A 13,866-nucleotide genomic window follows, 5' to 3' on the forward strand; every position below is an offset into this window, starting at 1 on the left:
GGGGCCCTTGTCATATGCACGGCAAGGGTCGTGGCCATGGGACCGAAAAAGACTCATGACTTTTGTAGCACAAGATCTAGGATCGGGTTGCTACCGACACTCGGGGACGCGGGATGCTATAACGCGATGTTTGGGTCGTTGGCAGAAGAATAGACGAATAGGGGAGCTAGAAACCTAGCCCGGCTTTTGATAGAGCGTGGCGACTCTCAGCGCTTGAAATAACTTGGCCAATTGGGCCGCAGTAGCTTGGTTACAACAGCAAATACTCGCGCTGAGCACGAAGGTCCTGTTGCACGTCCCGCTTGGTGATCTTCTCCTCGCTATCCCCGGGAAAACGAATGTTGATATTTGGGCTCGGGAGCCTGGATGGCTTGGAGATGTTGGGGGCCCCCAATATCTCTGCGCTTCGTGGCTGGCTGCGTGTTTGGGAACTTGTAATTAGAGACCAAACTCAACGGGTATTGATCTGTCAACCGGGTGCCCGCGTTGCGCCCCATGAAGTCGCAGCGCGAATTGTATGTGTCGAGTTGCCGTTTGCTGTTAGGCGGCGCTATTTGGAGGTTGCGAAGGAAAGTTCAGCGACAGTCCTGCCATTATTCAGTTTACATTGCACTTTGAAGTTCAAAGTCTGAGGAGGCACATTTCTGGATCCGTTGGAAAGGCCATGTATTAGAAATAAGGCTTGCATGGGAGACTCCCGGAAATGCAAGTCGCATATGGAGATCTTTCGCAGCCTACGGGAGCAGTTGTCCGATGAGATCTTGTTCCAAAGATATCGTGCTGATGAGTGATCCGGAATCTGGGTTCGCTTGCCAAGGCTTCCCGCTATTGGTTTCCTTCCCTGACATGGGTTACCTGGGTATCAAATACTGGAAGGCGTGAGTGGGAAAAAGCCACCATAATCGCCACAAGCCAGCCAGTCTGGCCAACCACGAACTTTGGAAGAGGTACGGCTTCGGCAAGGTATAGCCGTGGCTTACAGCATCTTGCCGGACATCTCCAGATATCGGATGATGAGGCTTGTGTTTGGCAGCTTGTTCCAAAACCGGTCAAGTAGTAGCAAAGGATGCTCTGCACAGTTGCAAATTCCTCGAACACAAGGCTCCAGTGATGGCCAAAACAATAGTGCCGTGCCGCATGCCAAACACTTTTGCGTGAGGTAAATGAGACTGGAGGAAATCTGGCCAAAGCGCACCCTGCTTGGCTATTGGGCGGAAAAGCAATATTCGGTGCTCCGAACGTACTCCGTGGTACTTCGTAGATCCTCCGGACTTTGCTGGCCCCACACTCTCGATTACGGAGGTCTTTCTCCTGCGTGGGAACTGGGATGACCTGGAGTGCCGGAACAGAATTTTGGTGCTTCTCGCAACATCATTGGGTGACTGGACCCTGAGTACATAGCCCGCATATTTGGCTTGAGAAACCGAGCTAGATAGTACTCATGGTAGACGTCCCGACTGGCACCTGGCCGAATTTGACGAGTCTTGTTCCACAATAATGCACAAGCCTTATGACGGTAGTAGCAGTGGTCCTGGCGCGAATGCTGGCTTAAGGGTCCACCACCCTGGGATTTGTTGACGAGTTGACATATCGTATCCGGTATGAACCAGTCTGACTTTGACCTCCAATCTGTAGCAGTAGTCAGGTTCTCTCGATACCGGCTCACCCTTGCTATGTACGTCCGGTTGTTGACCTCCGCGACCCGCAGGTATCCGAACGGGTACGCTCATCATTGTCCCCACTCTCCACCTTAGACTTCTTGGGTGTTATGGCCATCGCCTCGTGTCTGAGTAGTATTGAGAGGCACGACCCTCTGTCAGAAGCATGTAGCCTTCCACCTGTAATTTCCAGCATCTGGAGCTATCATAGCACTGTCAGATATTCATCATGCTTGCCTGCAGACGGTAGGATACAAGCAACTTGTTAAAGTCACGAGGCGAACCGTTTATGCAGAGATCGGCGGGCATACCTAAGCAAGCAATTACTTTTCGTGCTTCTACATAGAGCTTGTTCCCGATCTCAGCAGTATAGAAGGGCCACTTCCCCCGAAGTCTGGAGTCAATCCTCAATCGTTTCCATCCAACTCCCAAGATTTCTCAGGAGTCTCACTTCATCAGCACATTCCACACATCTTGCACTTGCCAAAGAGCCCAGCCCAGCAATAAAACCACGATCATGGTTTGCAATTCGAGGCCATGTAGAGTCGGATGTCCAGAGGCAGCTCAAAACATTATTCGCCGAGGGGGGACAGCGCCAACGACAAATCCGAGCGTGAAAGTAGCTCCGGTCAGATAACTCAAGATCCGTTGCGGAAACGTCAATATAGAGCTGACAGATTCATAGATGAGTGGAGTGAAATGTCCAACTTGTGCCTCCAATGGGCAGGAGAGCTGGGTTATTCCAGGAAAATATTGCGGCTACTGCGGTACAGCATGCTAGATTTGCAGGTATGGTGATGACCGTTCTCATGCTAACAATGAAAGTTAACTCGTGGAGTAAGCTAGTCGAAATCCAAACTATCCCTCCAAACTCATGACTATTCGGGGTTCTCCTAAGAAGGAGAAGAGGCGAGGGGGAGAGCAAGATCAAAGAAGAAGTGTCAAGCGAATTTGAAATCTCTGAGACATTAGAACGGCACCAGCAGGTCTTCGGCGTAATGATAGATTTTGGTTTGTTTGGGTTTTGTTGTTTCTCTGCTTTCTGGCCAATATTTATCTATATGGGGGTGTTAGTAAAAGTGTTTGAATATCAAAACTTGTTTTTTTGGGGCATACTATTGGTGCTCTTTTCTCTCTCAAGACGCTGTGTAATGGTATATGTCGTTTTCTAGGATCCTGATTCTAGTGACTTGTTGGAGACTTGTTGGACGTGCAACACAGGTCCTTATTGACTCCTGACTCGTTCACACCAATGTCGGTCATGCGGCCTATGCATGGGATATTCCGAGGACTATTTGCAATCATGTCGTGTAACGTCAAGCTGGACAGCAAACCGATTGAGTGCATCCGCCGTGTGTTGGAGACGCCCGGATGGCATCACCCACCAAACTGGGTTAGGTTTATTATGATCAATGGAGGAAGTCAAATCGGGAGGTCAATGATAAAAGAATGGCATGAACCCGTCTTTATATATATGCCCTTAGAACCCTCCAATGGATAATACAACACGCCGCAGCTGCGAGTAATCGGTTTAAGATGTATGACGCGGGTCAAGACGTAATTTTGCTAGGCCATTACCTCAAAATCCGGCCCACTAGGCATCTTTGCGGCTGGATACCGCGTCCTCTGGCCCCTCAAACGTTATTCTTGAGAGAGTGCGGGGGCACAGGACTGATGCAGCAAGGGACAGTGTGGTCATGTCTCCAACTTTGTGGCCCTCAGACTCTCACTTAGGTGGTGCAACCTAGTTGTACCTGGATGCCTATATCGATCGTCGATTGCTAGATCATCGGGTTATACAGCCCATAGACAGATCAAAATTGCAGTTAAAAGAGTTGAGGATGCCGAATACACGAAAAGGATGAAGTAGTTGAAGGAAGCATGGTGAACCAACAAAGTACCTAGGTAGGATTACATAAGAAGGCAATAGTCTATCTACCTGGTACGTAGCTCCAGCAGAACCACCGCAGACTCACGTGACCATAGTTATCTCTATCCAGCCTGGCATTCCAAGGCTATGAGCTCTCAATATGCCTACTTAGTATTCATATTATGTAGATGTTTTTCAAGCTCCGTACGGAACAGTATACCGTTTAAGGAATAGCCATAACCACCCAACGCCTTGCTCTAATCAGTCGCCAACTCCAAATCCCACAATCACAAACCAACTAATATGGTACATACTTTGTACACACCCCGAAGCCCATTACCTTCCATTTCCACCTTCTTCTTTCCCTTTCCCACTGCTTGACAGACCCCCCCACCACTCTTTCACCTGATCAACTTTTCCCGAGAACCAATCCCAGAAGTCTTTCTCTTCTTGCGTCATCTCCTTCTCACCCCCTACTATAGTGCTTGGATCTGCGGGAGGATCTACACCTATCTTTTGCGGTGGGGCCGCATCAGAGTCTGCAGCAGAGCTTGCCTCGACTGGTGAGACGGTAATAACTGCATCGGCGCCAGCATCGGAGGACGTGGCGGTTGAAGGTGGAGAAACTTGGGATGCAGAAGCAGGCTGAGATGGAGGGTCATTGGGTTCCTCTAGCGTCGTTTCAGGAGAATGGAGACCGACTGTCTTGAGTGGCAGCCGAAGAGTCCCGTTATTGGGTTTCGGTACGATATTCAGAGAATCGCAGATGATATTGTAGACCTCGGTATTTTCTATAATGCGGTTAGCGAACAAATTTAAATAGATCATCGAAGCTCGACTTACGAAATGGCTCTACACGGCTGTTTGGCTCGTGCGGGAAGGCTGGGCCTCTAGCTACGAAGAGAGCTCTCATTAATGGGTGTTCGTGATCATAGCCATGCAGGCCCCTAGGGTGGTAGACGATACTCTTCTCCTTTGCGTCTGCCACATCAAACTCGGCTTTGGTGACGATAGCCCAGCCTGTCTTGGGAATAACCCATAACGGCGCAATACGATGGTTGTTTGAGAAATGGTAGCGTTCAGGCATGTCTTTATCGCGGAGATAGACATCAAAGTTCGGATTATTTGGGGCATCTTTTAGGGTATCATATAGCTGTTGTAGTTGCGAAGAATTTTTTGGACGAAGACCATATAGGGGCCATCCATCCATATGCTCTATCAGGCTTGTGTCGATGATGTCCTCTAGCTGGATCAAGCGATCTGTGTCTGTCGTTGCCATTCCATGATCAGAAACGACAACTACGTTGACAATGTTTGTCAGATTCCTGGTATTTAGCCCTTCAAAAAGTTGAGCGAGCATGCTGTCGACATTGTTGATCGTCGTGTTAATTTCCGTGCTGTTCGGACCATATAGGTGACCATCCTGATCCACGTTGGGGACATACGCTGCGATGAGTTGAGGTCTCATGTCAACTACTTCGGCCAATTTGTTCTCTTGGCCTGGTTTATCCAGCAGCTCAAGGACGCGATCAACCTTCCTTGCTAATAACTCTTTGCCGTTATACTTGTCCAGAAAAGCCGGCTCCACTGCCATAATATGAGCCTCGCTGCCCGGCCACATATGAATGGCAGTTCGGATCCCTTGGTTTTCTGCTGTGACCCAAAGGGGCTCACCACCCCACCATTTTGGTAGCATGGCTAGCGGGTTTGTGTAAAAGAATTCTTCCTGAAGCTCGTCATCCCAAAAAGTGTTTCCGACAATACCATGCGATTCGGGATACAGTCCGGTGACTAAGGTATAGTGATTCGGGAAAGTGACGGAAGGGAAGCTCGGCGACATATAAACTGGCGAAACACCTTCTTTCACAAAGGCGTTAAGTGTCGGTGTGATGCCTCGCCGCAAGAAGTCGGCTCTGAATCCATCCAAACTTATCAAAATCGTGGTGGGCGCAAACAATGCCGTTCCATTGCTCAGCATCTTCTGATCCATCTTCATGCCTTTCCGATTCAGCGACAGCTTCCATGCCAATAGAACAAGTATCGAGAACCCAATGGCGATTAATAGGTGTATAAAACACCACTTTCTCCACTTCCGCCTCCTTTGTACTTTCTCATCCTGTAGACCACGTAACCCTCGCCGATCAATCTCGTCGCTACCTTCCGCCTCGCTGCTGCTTCCAGTCGAACTACCTTCCTTCAGGCCACCTTCCTCCATCTCGTACATCAACCCTCCGTCCTCGCCATCATGCGCTTCACTCATCAACTTCCCTCGTTTCTTGGACCTCCTATCTTTCCGCCGTCTCCGCCCTTCCCTTCTATCACCCCTATCCTCTTTTCCTTCTCCCATCTCGATGCCTGCGTCTACTCCAGGCAACTCGGTATAACTTTTCGTAAATAACTTCTTCAAGGGTCCTGGCAATGATATGGCGCTTCCTCTACGGCCGCGTTTCAAGCTCTCTTCCAGCAACCTATCACGCTCCTCCTCCTCGATCAGTACGCTCCGGTCGTGCTCGCGGATATCTGCGCTCGTGCGCGCCCCCATCAGGACTTCATCATCTTCGCTGTCAGTATCTTGGTCACTACGCTCGCTGTGGATACTCGAAGCGTCGTCATCGAAATTGGTTGGGGAGAGGAATGCTGATGAGGTGTCCCGAGCCGGCGGCATGATGAGGAATGCGGATAGGCGATTGCTTAAAGCATGGGGAGGGAAAATATATAGAAATGTGATGGCTTGAGAATGTGGTGGGTGGTCTCCATGCTTAACTTGAGTAGGAGTGTCGTCCTTTCAAGGAAACTCCGATAGCATCGTAGCCGTGCCACTAGGATACTATATTTAGGCTGTGGCTCAGCGACCCGTCACAGCCTGAACTTCTTAATAAACCTCACCAGAGTGCTCGTCCTTCTTCAAACCACGCTACCTAAAGGTACTTATGGCATGAGGGCAGTTCTTGTGCCAATACAACTCTATTCTCCATACGGACTATGATACGTTGGAGCAAAGGCCAAAGACTCCTTCGGTCTATCACCTCGTACGACCGGGTTTTTCATTCTTGTGGAAGCACAGTACAGCTTCGCCAACTCGTTGGCAGCTTTTAGTCACGCTATATTTATTACGATGGGAGTCGAGCTGACATTCCTTTATTACATCTCGGTTATCTAGGCATCGCGCGGTATACAACAGAGTATCTCAAATTGGACGAAATCGGGATCAAGCAACTCCTCAAGATTAATATTTAAAGCTAGATCAAACATCTACCTGATCCTGTCCTTCGGCGGAGAAGGCCCCTAGGTCGACATTTCTGTCTGGGAGACTTGGCCCAACACTCCCTGAAGATGCCTCAACGCCTTTCACGGCCATGTTTCTTCCAAGCATATGGTGCTAGGGTCCTATTAGTTTTCACTATATTTACAGCTTCCTCCGGATCATACCTCGATGTTAATTACAGGGCCCTTGAACCATCTGTGAGCAGACATAATTCACCAGACGATTACCGTCAACATACTACCTTGTTTCAGCATATCACCTTTTGGTACAAGGATAGACTACTCACGGCACACCATAGACGGCAATAGTCCAGTTCATAAGCTCCGCTGTGAGATGGTTTCCTCGAACTGACGGGAGGCATAGAATGGGTATCATAGCAAGAATAAAGGCGCAAGCCGCAACGCCAATCGGCTTGCTGAACCTGCCCAAATGCCATGGCCCTCGACGGAAACGATTCCCGACGAAGAACACACGTATAAAAATAGGAATCGTGAACGCAACATACGCTGCAATTGCTCCGACAGAGAAAATAGTTCCAATAGCAACACTACCACCGAATATCAAAAGCAGCAATAGGACCCCAATAGTGGTGTTGAACCATACAGCGTTTACTGGGGTGTATGTGTGTCTGTTGACGCTTTTGATCCACCACGGCCCAGGGAAACACCCATCGCAGGCATATGCAAATGTTACCCTCGAAGCGGCAACCATGCACCCTTGTCCCATGGAGAAACCGCACACAATTGTGAGACCCAGAATAGAGAGAGTAGTCTCTTGCGGCATAACCTGAACGAGATAAGATGCCCATGGTTGGCCGAGATCAGACTCGATAATGGAAGGATGTCTATAACTGTATATGCCACGACCAATTGCAATGCCCATCCTACTAGCCCTCCGAACACACTCGTCATAACAATGGCACGGGGGGATGCAACGTTCGCATTGCTACACTCCTCGGAAAGATGGAAAGGCGCATCATAGCCAGACATAGTCCAAATGATAGCAATGAAGCTCATAAGCACTGCAATCCCATCTGGCCAATCAGTTCCATTTTGGATTGACCAAACGTCTTTCGAAGGGAAGAACTTCGGGGTCGTCTCGGTTCCAGTGACTGATGCGGGAATCATGATGATGACGATCAACAATCCAATCATATTCAGCGTCGATCCATAGGTGTTGAAATTCGCGATCGAGAGCGTCGGCATACTGGAAATGCACGCGTGGATAATCATGAGGAGAACAGTTAGGAGGAAAGTCTGGTAATCGGTCGGCACGTAGTTGGGGTTGGCAATGGAAGCTGCTGCCAGCGCCATGGCTGAGAGAGCATAGTCGAGTGATGGCGCTGCTGTCACTTGGACTATCCAATTCGACCAACCTGTTATCCAAGCTGCGAATGGGCCCCATCCTGGAGGAGCTAACACTGCTGCAACATAGTACAATCCACCGCTGTTGTGGAATTTAGCTTCACCGCTATCAAATATCCACTGTTATTATTCATACCTGGTTGGCATACTAGAACACAGCTCTGCCATACCCATAGCAACACATTGGATGAAGGCCCAACTTATGAGCCAACCCCAGATCATTCCTCCTGTGCCAGCATATCCCATTCCGTAACATAGGGTGCTCGCAAAGCTGGGTAACAGTCCCAAGACAGCAAAAGAGACACAAAAAGGTTGACCAAAGCGAAAACTCTCTCTTGAATTCTTGCTTGTACCCTAGGGCTATGAGAGTAGCCTCATCGACGCTAGGCCTTCAGAGTCGGGAACATCGCCGTCTGGCACAATGGTTGCCACAGAGGGTTTGCGGTCATTGCATTGCAGATGCGACGAGCATCGAGTGCTCCTTTCATTGACGTGAGGGGCCATGCTGCCTTATGGTCTCATCGTGGTCCAAGGTTATTCGGCTACCCCGATTATACGGGAGTGGAGGGCGTGGTGTCCTTATATTCCAGCAACGACAGTGGTATGTACCAAAGGAAGGGTGCACAGAAGGGGTTTATCGCATCCTGTGAAGATCACCATCAGCTATCCGAGGACCACAGGCATCACGAGCCTATCACTACCTAGGTAGGTAGATTAGGCAAGTGAACACAAACTGAATCCCCAGGTCCTATGGCACTACATGTGTATCTTTCTGAGTCTTCACCCAGCCATAGTCGAATACAACTTGGATTGCTCTCTTGTAACGAGAAGAAGATGAGTATAGTATTTCCTTTTTTTCTGTTGGTCTTTGTCTTGGTCTTGCTTTGCGCTACGCTCTGGACAATTTCGCCTGCGCACCATAACTATTTCCACTTTACATAGCCAAGCGATAGGCGGCTAGGCCCTCAACTGCAACGTTACACCTAGGTCGACTCCCCTATGTGATATTGATATGTGTTTATCCCATCTCCTGATTCTCAAGCCAGGAGATTTAGTCGGTCTTTGTGTTTCGAAGGTCTGAAATCCCGAACCGGGGTACGACGGCTTGCTCCACAATGCCCGAGAGCTTATCTCTCGCCTACCGCCCCTTTTTGGTTCTACGCAGCCAATGATATGGCGCATTGTAGGGGAATTTGTGCAGAACTCTTTCGCTAGAAATACCAGGCACCCACGGTCATTACCCATATATGTCTCCCATATCGAGCTTCTAAACTGTTTCTATTCCTAGATCTCTGCCAAGCCTTCGTACTCCACGAGCTCTCGTGTTTCGTCCTTCGTGGTGCGATGATCTGCCCTCTAGAATTTTCTCAAAATTCTCAAGAACTCGGAACAGAGATTCACCCACTGCTGCGCCATCTGTGGTTTGTGTTTGGTTATAGGCGCTACAGAGTATCGATGCGCTCCATTCGAACACTCTGGTCCAGGTTCGCGAGTTCACCAACGTCTGGAACCAGTGGGTACTTACCACTAAGAATACGCAGCTTTTGCTCCTCGACCCGCAACATAAACTTTCCGAAGCGCTGCTCATCAGCTTTGTAATTGCCACCAGTTGGCGTTCGCTTGTTACATAGGTCAGCTTCTCGTTAAGCATATGATCAGCGCGAACACTCTTGAACACTTTCATCAAGTTCTTTTCTTCCAAGAAATCAATATCGGGCTTCCACTCGAGTTCAACAGCTGCGTGAGGATCGGCATCTGCAGGTGCATTTCCTTCCACGGGAGAGAGCCTCAATCCCTTGAGTTGAAGGACTGTTTTGCCATCTACTGTTCCAAAAGCATCACCAGTAACCCTAGAAGGAGAAAGACTAGTCATCATCTCTAGTTCTCTCGACTCTGGGAATACCATGGCCTGGAGTAGTTTGAGTTGGTAGTGCATGATCAAGAGGTTTTATGGCTTTGATTAAGGGCCGCAGGGAACGTTTGTGGAAGCGCATGAGAAAGAACATGTCCAAGTGTCCACTTACTACACTAATCGTCACATTCCTAACAGTATAATCCTCCGAACTAGTAAGTTGTCGAATGGCCTCTCCTACCGTGGCAATATAGCCGGCACCGGGGAATACGATATCTATGTGTAGTTTGTGGTCTTCAATCCAGTGAACATTTTACAGATTGGTAATGTTTTGCCAAGTAGGCTCGAACCCATTGGTCATAGCCACTCAAGATCTAAGTATATCATAATCAGAGAACTCTTTCATGCGGTAGACTTTGGAAATACGACTCTTTTCCCAATACTACCCCTCATGGTGCCAGGCATAAGTTGGTAGGTTAGTTAGCACGGTTCGGCTCGGGTGTATTTTCAGGAAGTTCACTTCATATGAAAGACAGTGACGGTGCCCAATTGCTGAGAGGAGAGCTTTCGATCCTTTTGAATTTCTTTGGAGCGTAGGGGTATAGTTGGGGTTTACGCTTGTAGTTTTGAAAATCTGTCGAAGGTCGCCGTTTTATGCATCCTCAGGACATAGTAGCAATGAATCATCATATGTATTTTGTTAGCTTTACTATATCTCTACTCTCGATTTCCAGTTCCTTAATTCCCATTTTCTGATATCTATTCCTCCATACTTCCATGCGTTTATTTAAAGAGCCATGAATAGCTGCTCTTTACTGCTGCCCTTAGCATATGAAACTCATATGACGCTTTAGAATCGCTTAGCAAGCAGTCAGACCCCGCCCCCCAACCCCCCCAATAGGCTCACTTCGTTCTCTGCTGTGCGCAGCACCTGGTATAATTAGGCATGTTTCACAATGCTTACAGTAAAATAACTTATCTTACAGCTTCTGCCTAATGCTTCCATTACAATAACATCCTGTCACGGAAAACCTATGATTCCAGATAAAGGGATGCCTTCAAATGCTCAAAAAACAGTGTTGTCCACTCCAGACCTCCTTATCTCCATTCTATCTCAGCTGCCTCACTCCTCGTTACTCAAAGCCAAACTTGTCAATAAAACATGGGCAAGCCTTTTCAAACACGTCGAAATCAAAGCTGCTTTATTTGAGCGCCCTCGGCCTAAAGGATCGGCTTTGTACACAGAAACATATTCTGATGTATTGATGAATAAGTTCTCAACTTTTTGGCCAATCAACGGAGAGGCATCAGACAGAGTGGGTATTCCAGAGAGTAATGTCGAGAAGAAACTTCGTTCCAAGGAAAGCAACGAAATGCCTGTCGATGTACCGAAAATTTATGATCCGTCAGAGATACATCTACAGGAAACAATGGCTCTTCAACCACGGCCACACGGACACATAGACAAGTGCCGCAATTGGCAATGGCGACAACTTCTTGTCTGTCAACCAGCTGTCGAAGTTCTAGAGATTGTTCAATATGTCAATCGACGTGTAGGCTGTGACTTAGAATTCCGAACTATTATCCCTCGTTCTAACGGCTTGCGGATGGGGTTTCTTTATGATGCTGTAAGGCATTGGTTTAAAGTCGAACGAAGCTTTGAGGTTAACCTGCTCTGGAATAGGAAAACCGGGGACCTTATCAACAACTTTGATACTTATGAAGGTGGTCCTAGTTACAAGACGGCTGAAGACAAGCCTTGCGTAACTATATGGGGAATGACAAGTGTAGGATGTGGACAATGGGGCGGGGTTACATTCGAGAAGTATTGTGGTGGATCCGGAGTAGATCCAAGAGCTCAGGTTATAAAAAGTGGTGATGAGGAGGTAGAGTATTCCATGTCGGAACCCAAAGTACATGGCGTTGATGACGGGTTACTCAGTGATTATCTGGAAGAATTTTGGCATGCAAGAAGTTTGAGAGTGTAAGGCAAAACTGGCTTAGTTACTCGCGTTTAAACAAACGAAATATCAAAACTTCAGAAGTGCTTTCATTACGGCTGGATATATAGATCACAAATATATATGGTTTTCAATTATATAATTTGATAGCTCTACATAAAATACACCCATATCTTAAATAGTACTAGTGGGTAAAAGCCGTAAAAGCCGTTCTTATGTAGGGCACAGAACATCTCTAGGTCCAAAATAGAACTTAAAATCGTCTTAGAAGTTAAAGAATGAAGGTGCACAGCTCATATTTCCTTCCGTAGCCTAAAAATTTGGGAGCAACAAGCCAGTGGAGAAATGACTAGTCGCCATACGGAGCAGCCAGTCTCCGCTGGTCCTGAGGGGACCTCTCCAAATGTTCCGCTATTCGTATCACCATTGCCTTCAGCAGGCTCAGTTTCATGCGGAAACTGTGTAGAAAGTACCTAGCTTCTACAAAAACGGCGATGCTCATATCTCCGACTACTTTGGACAGTACTTCGTATCGCGTTGCCCTGCGACCAAGACCAAGGTTCAAGAATTCTTCAATACAAAATTTATGCAAACAACGCAGCTCTAAGAGCGTTGAAACCAGACGGACAGTTTGTCCGATCCCTTTGGACATTCGAGCTGCAGCTCTGAGGCAATCGGAATGTCATCAATCTCAGCAGCATACTGTTTACTACCCTCTACAGCGGTTTCTCCTGCGGGGGTGATTGATAGATAGCCTTGTATGCAGCAGAAAAATCTACGAAGAGGGCAGGCTCGTCGAGTTGTATCCAGAGCGATGGTGTTGACAGCGTGACCTGCTACCTGAAAGGTAGTTGGGCAAGTCCGATATTGAGGAGAGCTACAGTGTCGACCACTGGCTGTTCTCCCGTCTGGGTGGCTCGGGAATCGAGAGGCGAAACGTACGAGTAGGGCGGTATCTGCTCCGTACGTGGTAAACGCAGACGACCCGGTCCCGCAAGCGCTAGAGGCCTTCGCAGGTCCGAGGGGGGGGCATTGGAGATGGAGGCATACGGTCGGCAGAGACACCCGAGGGCGAGGTCCAATGTACGGAAGGCAGCAAGACGCTCTCGTTTGGGTGGTAACATAGTCGCTTAGGTGCCTTTGACATGACCCGAAACTGGTAATCTATCTCTGTCCTTCAGTTGGTGACGATGATTCCAAGGCTAGAGCGCTGTTCTAGGGGAACTTCTAACCAATCTAGCCAACTCCACTTGCCATAGAGCCGGCCGTGGGTTCGTGGCCCTTGGAAGCCGTCATGAAGGCGAAAGTAGAGATTGGATGTTATGAAAGATGCAGCACGACCTATCCCTCGCAGTACAGACCAGCTCAGAAGAGACAGAATAATAGCGGCGGGGCTTACCAATCACATTTCGAAGGTGATTCTTCAAACTTGGGTTTCCTGGGAAGTCCCGGAGCACTGCGATGAGGTCGCCAACAGTAAATTCGTGTGCCTTTTGTACGAGAACCTCCTGCATCTCAATAGCACTTGTAGACTGGTCTGATACGCGCTCAAGCCTCGCAAACAGGGCCTCTAGATCCTGTGCCCGACCTTTCATGGCACTCAGACTCCACTACGGGAATCCTGGCCTGGTTATTACAGACCCGTCGCGAAATATTTTTGGCCCAATACTTCAGATATAAGTCGTATGTGGTTTTCCATCCTCTTCGTCGCGGAGCATGTCAGCTCCTTCATAGGGGACATTTGAGATCGTCCGATTGTTCGTCAAATCCAGGGCTTACACTCCCTGCGCTAGTAAGTAAAGGGCATGACGGATGCTATGCTAACAACTCATCCATTTGCCCAGGTACTTTAACGAATCCCCATTAGCCTCTGGGCGCCCTCAGCCTCATCTCGCA

General features: G+C 48.3%; 4 protein-coding genes across 4 annotated transcripts; 1 reads left to right on the forward strand and 3 right to left on the reverse strand.

Moving 5' to 3' along the window:
* Positions 1–3,864: 3,864 nt before the first annotated feature.
* On the reverse strand, positions 3,865–6,193 carry BP5553_01450 (Alkaline phosphatase-like protein; the record flags this gene model as incomplete). Its single annotated transcript, XM_032010073.1, has 2 exons — positions 3,865–4,319; positions 4,372–6,193. The coding sequence occupies 2 exons, from the start codon at positions 6,191–6,193 to the stop codon at positions 3,865–3,867; spliced, it is 2,277 nt and encodes a 758-aa protein (XP_031874127.1).
* Positions 6,194–6,772: 579 nt separating this feature from the next.
* BP5553_01451 (Amino acid transporter) lies at positions 6,773–8,403 on the reverse strand (the record flags this gene model as incomplete). Its single annotated transcript, XM_032010074.1, has 5 exons — positions 6,773–6,907; positions 6,958–6,988; positions 7,080–7,637; positions 7,694–8,239; positions 8,294–8,403. The coding sequence occupies 5 exons, from the start codon at positions 8,401–8,403 to the stop codon at positions 6,773–6,775; spliced, it is 1,380 nt and encodes a 459-aa protein (XP_031874128.1).
* A 1,196-nt stretch (positions 8,404–9,599) lies between these two features.
* Positions 9,600–10,063, reverse strand: BP5553_01452 (uncharacterized protein; the record flags this gene model as incomplete). The annotated part of the gene is made up of 2 exons (XM_032010075.1): positions 9,600–9,776; positions 9,824–10,063. The coding sequence occupies 2 exons, from the start codon at positions 10,061–10,063 to the stop codon at positions 9,600–9,602; spliced, it is 417 nt and encodes a 138-aa protein (XP_031874129.1).
* Positions 10,064–11,043: 980 nt separating this feature from the next.
* Positions 11,044–12,447, forward strand: BP5553_01453 (Uncharacterized protein; the record flags this gene model as incomplete). Its single annotated transcript, XM_032010076.1, has 2 exons — positions 11,044–11,993; positions 12,282–12,447. 2 exons carry the CDS (start codon positions 11,044–11,046, stop codon positions 12,445–12,447), a joined length of 1,116 nt encoding a protein of 371 aa, XP_031874130.1.
* Positions 12,448–13,866: the final 1,419 nt, after the last annotated feature.

This window comes from Venustampulla echinocandica (assembly GCF_003357145.1).
Source record: "Venustampulla echinocandica strain BP 5553 chromosome Unknown scaffold_0, whole genome shotgun sequence".
NCBI classification, from domain to species: domain Eukaryota; kingdom Fungi; phylum Ascomycota; class Leotiomycetes; order Helotiales; family Pleuroascaceae; genus Venustampulla; species Venustampulla echinocandica.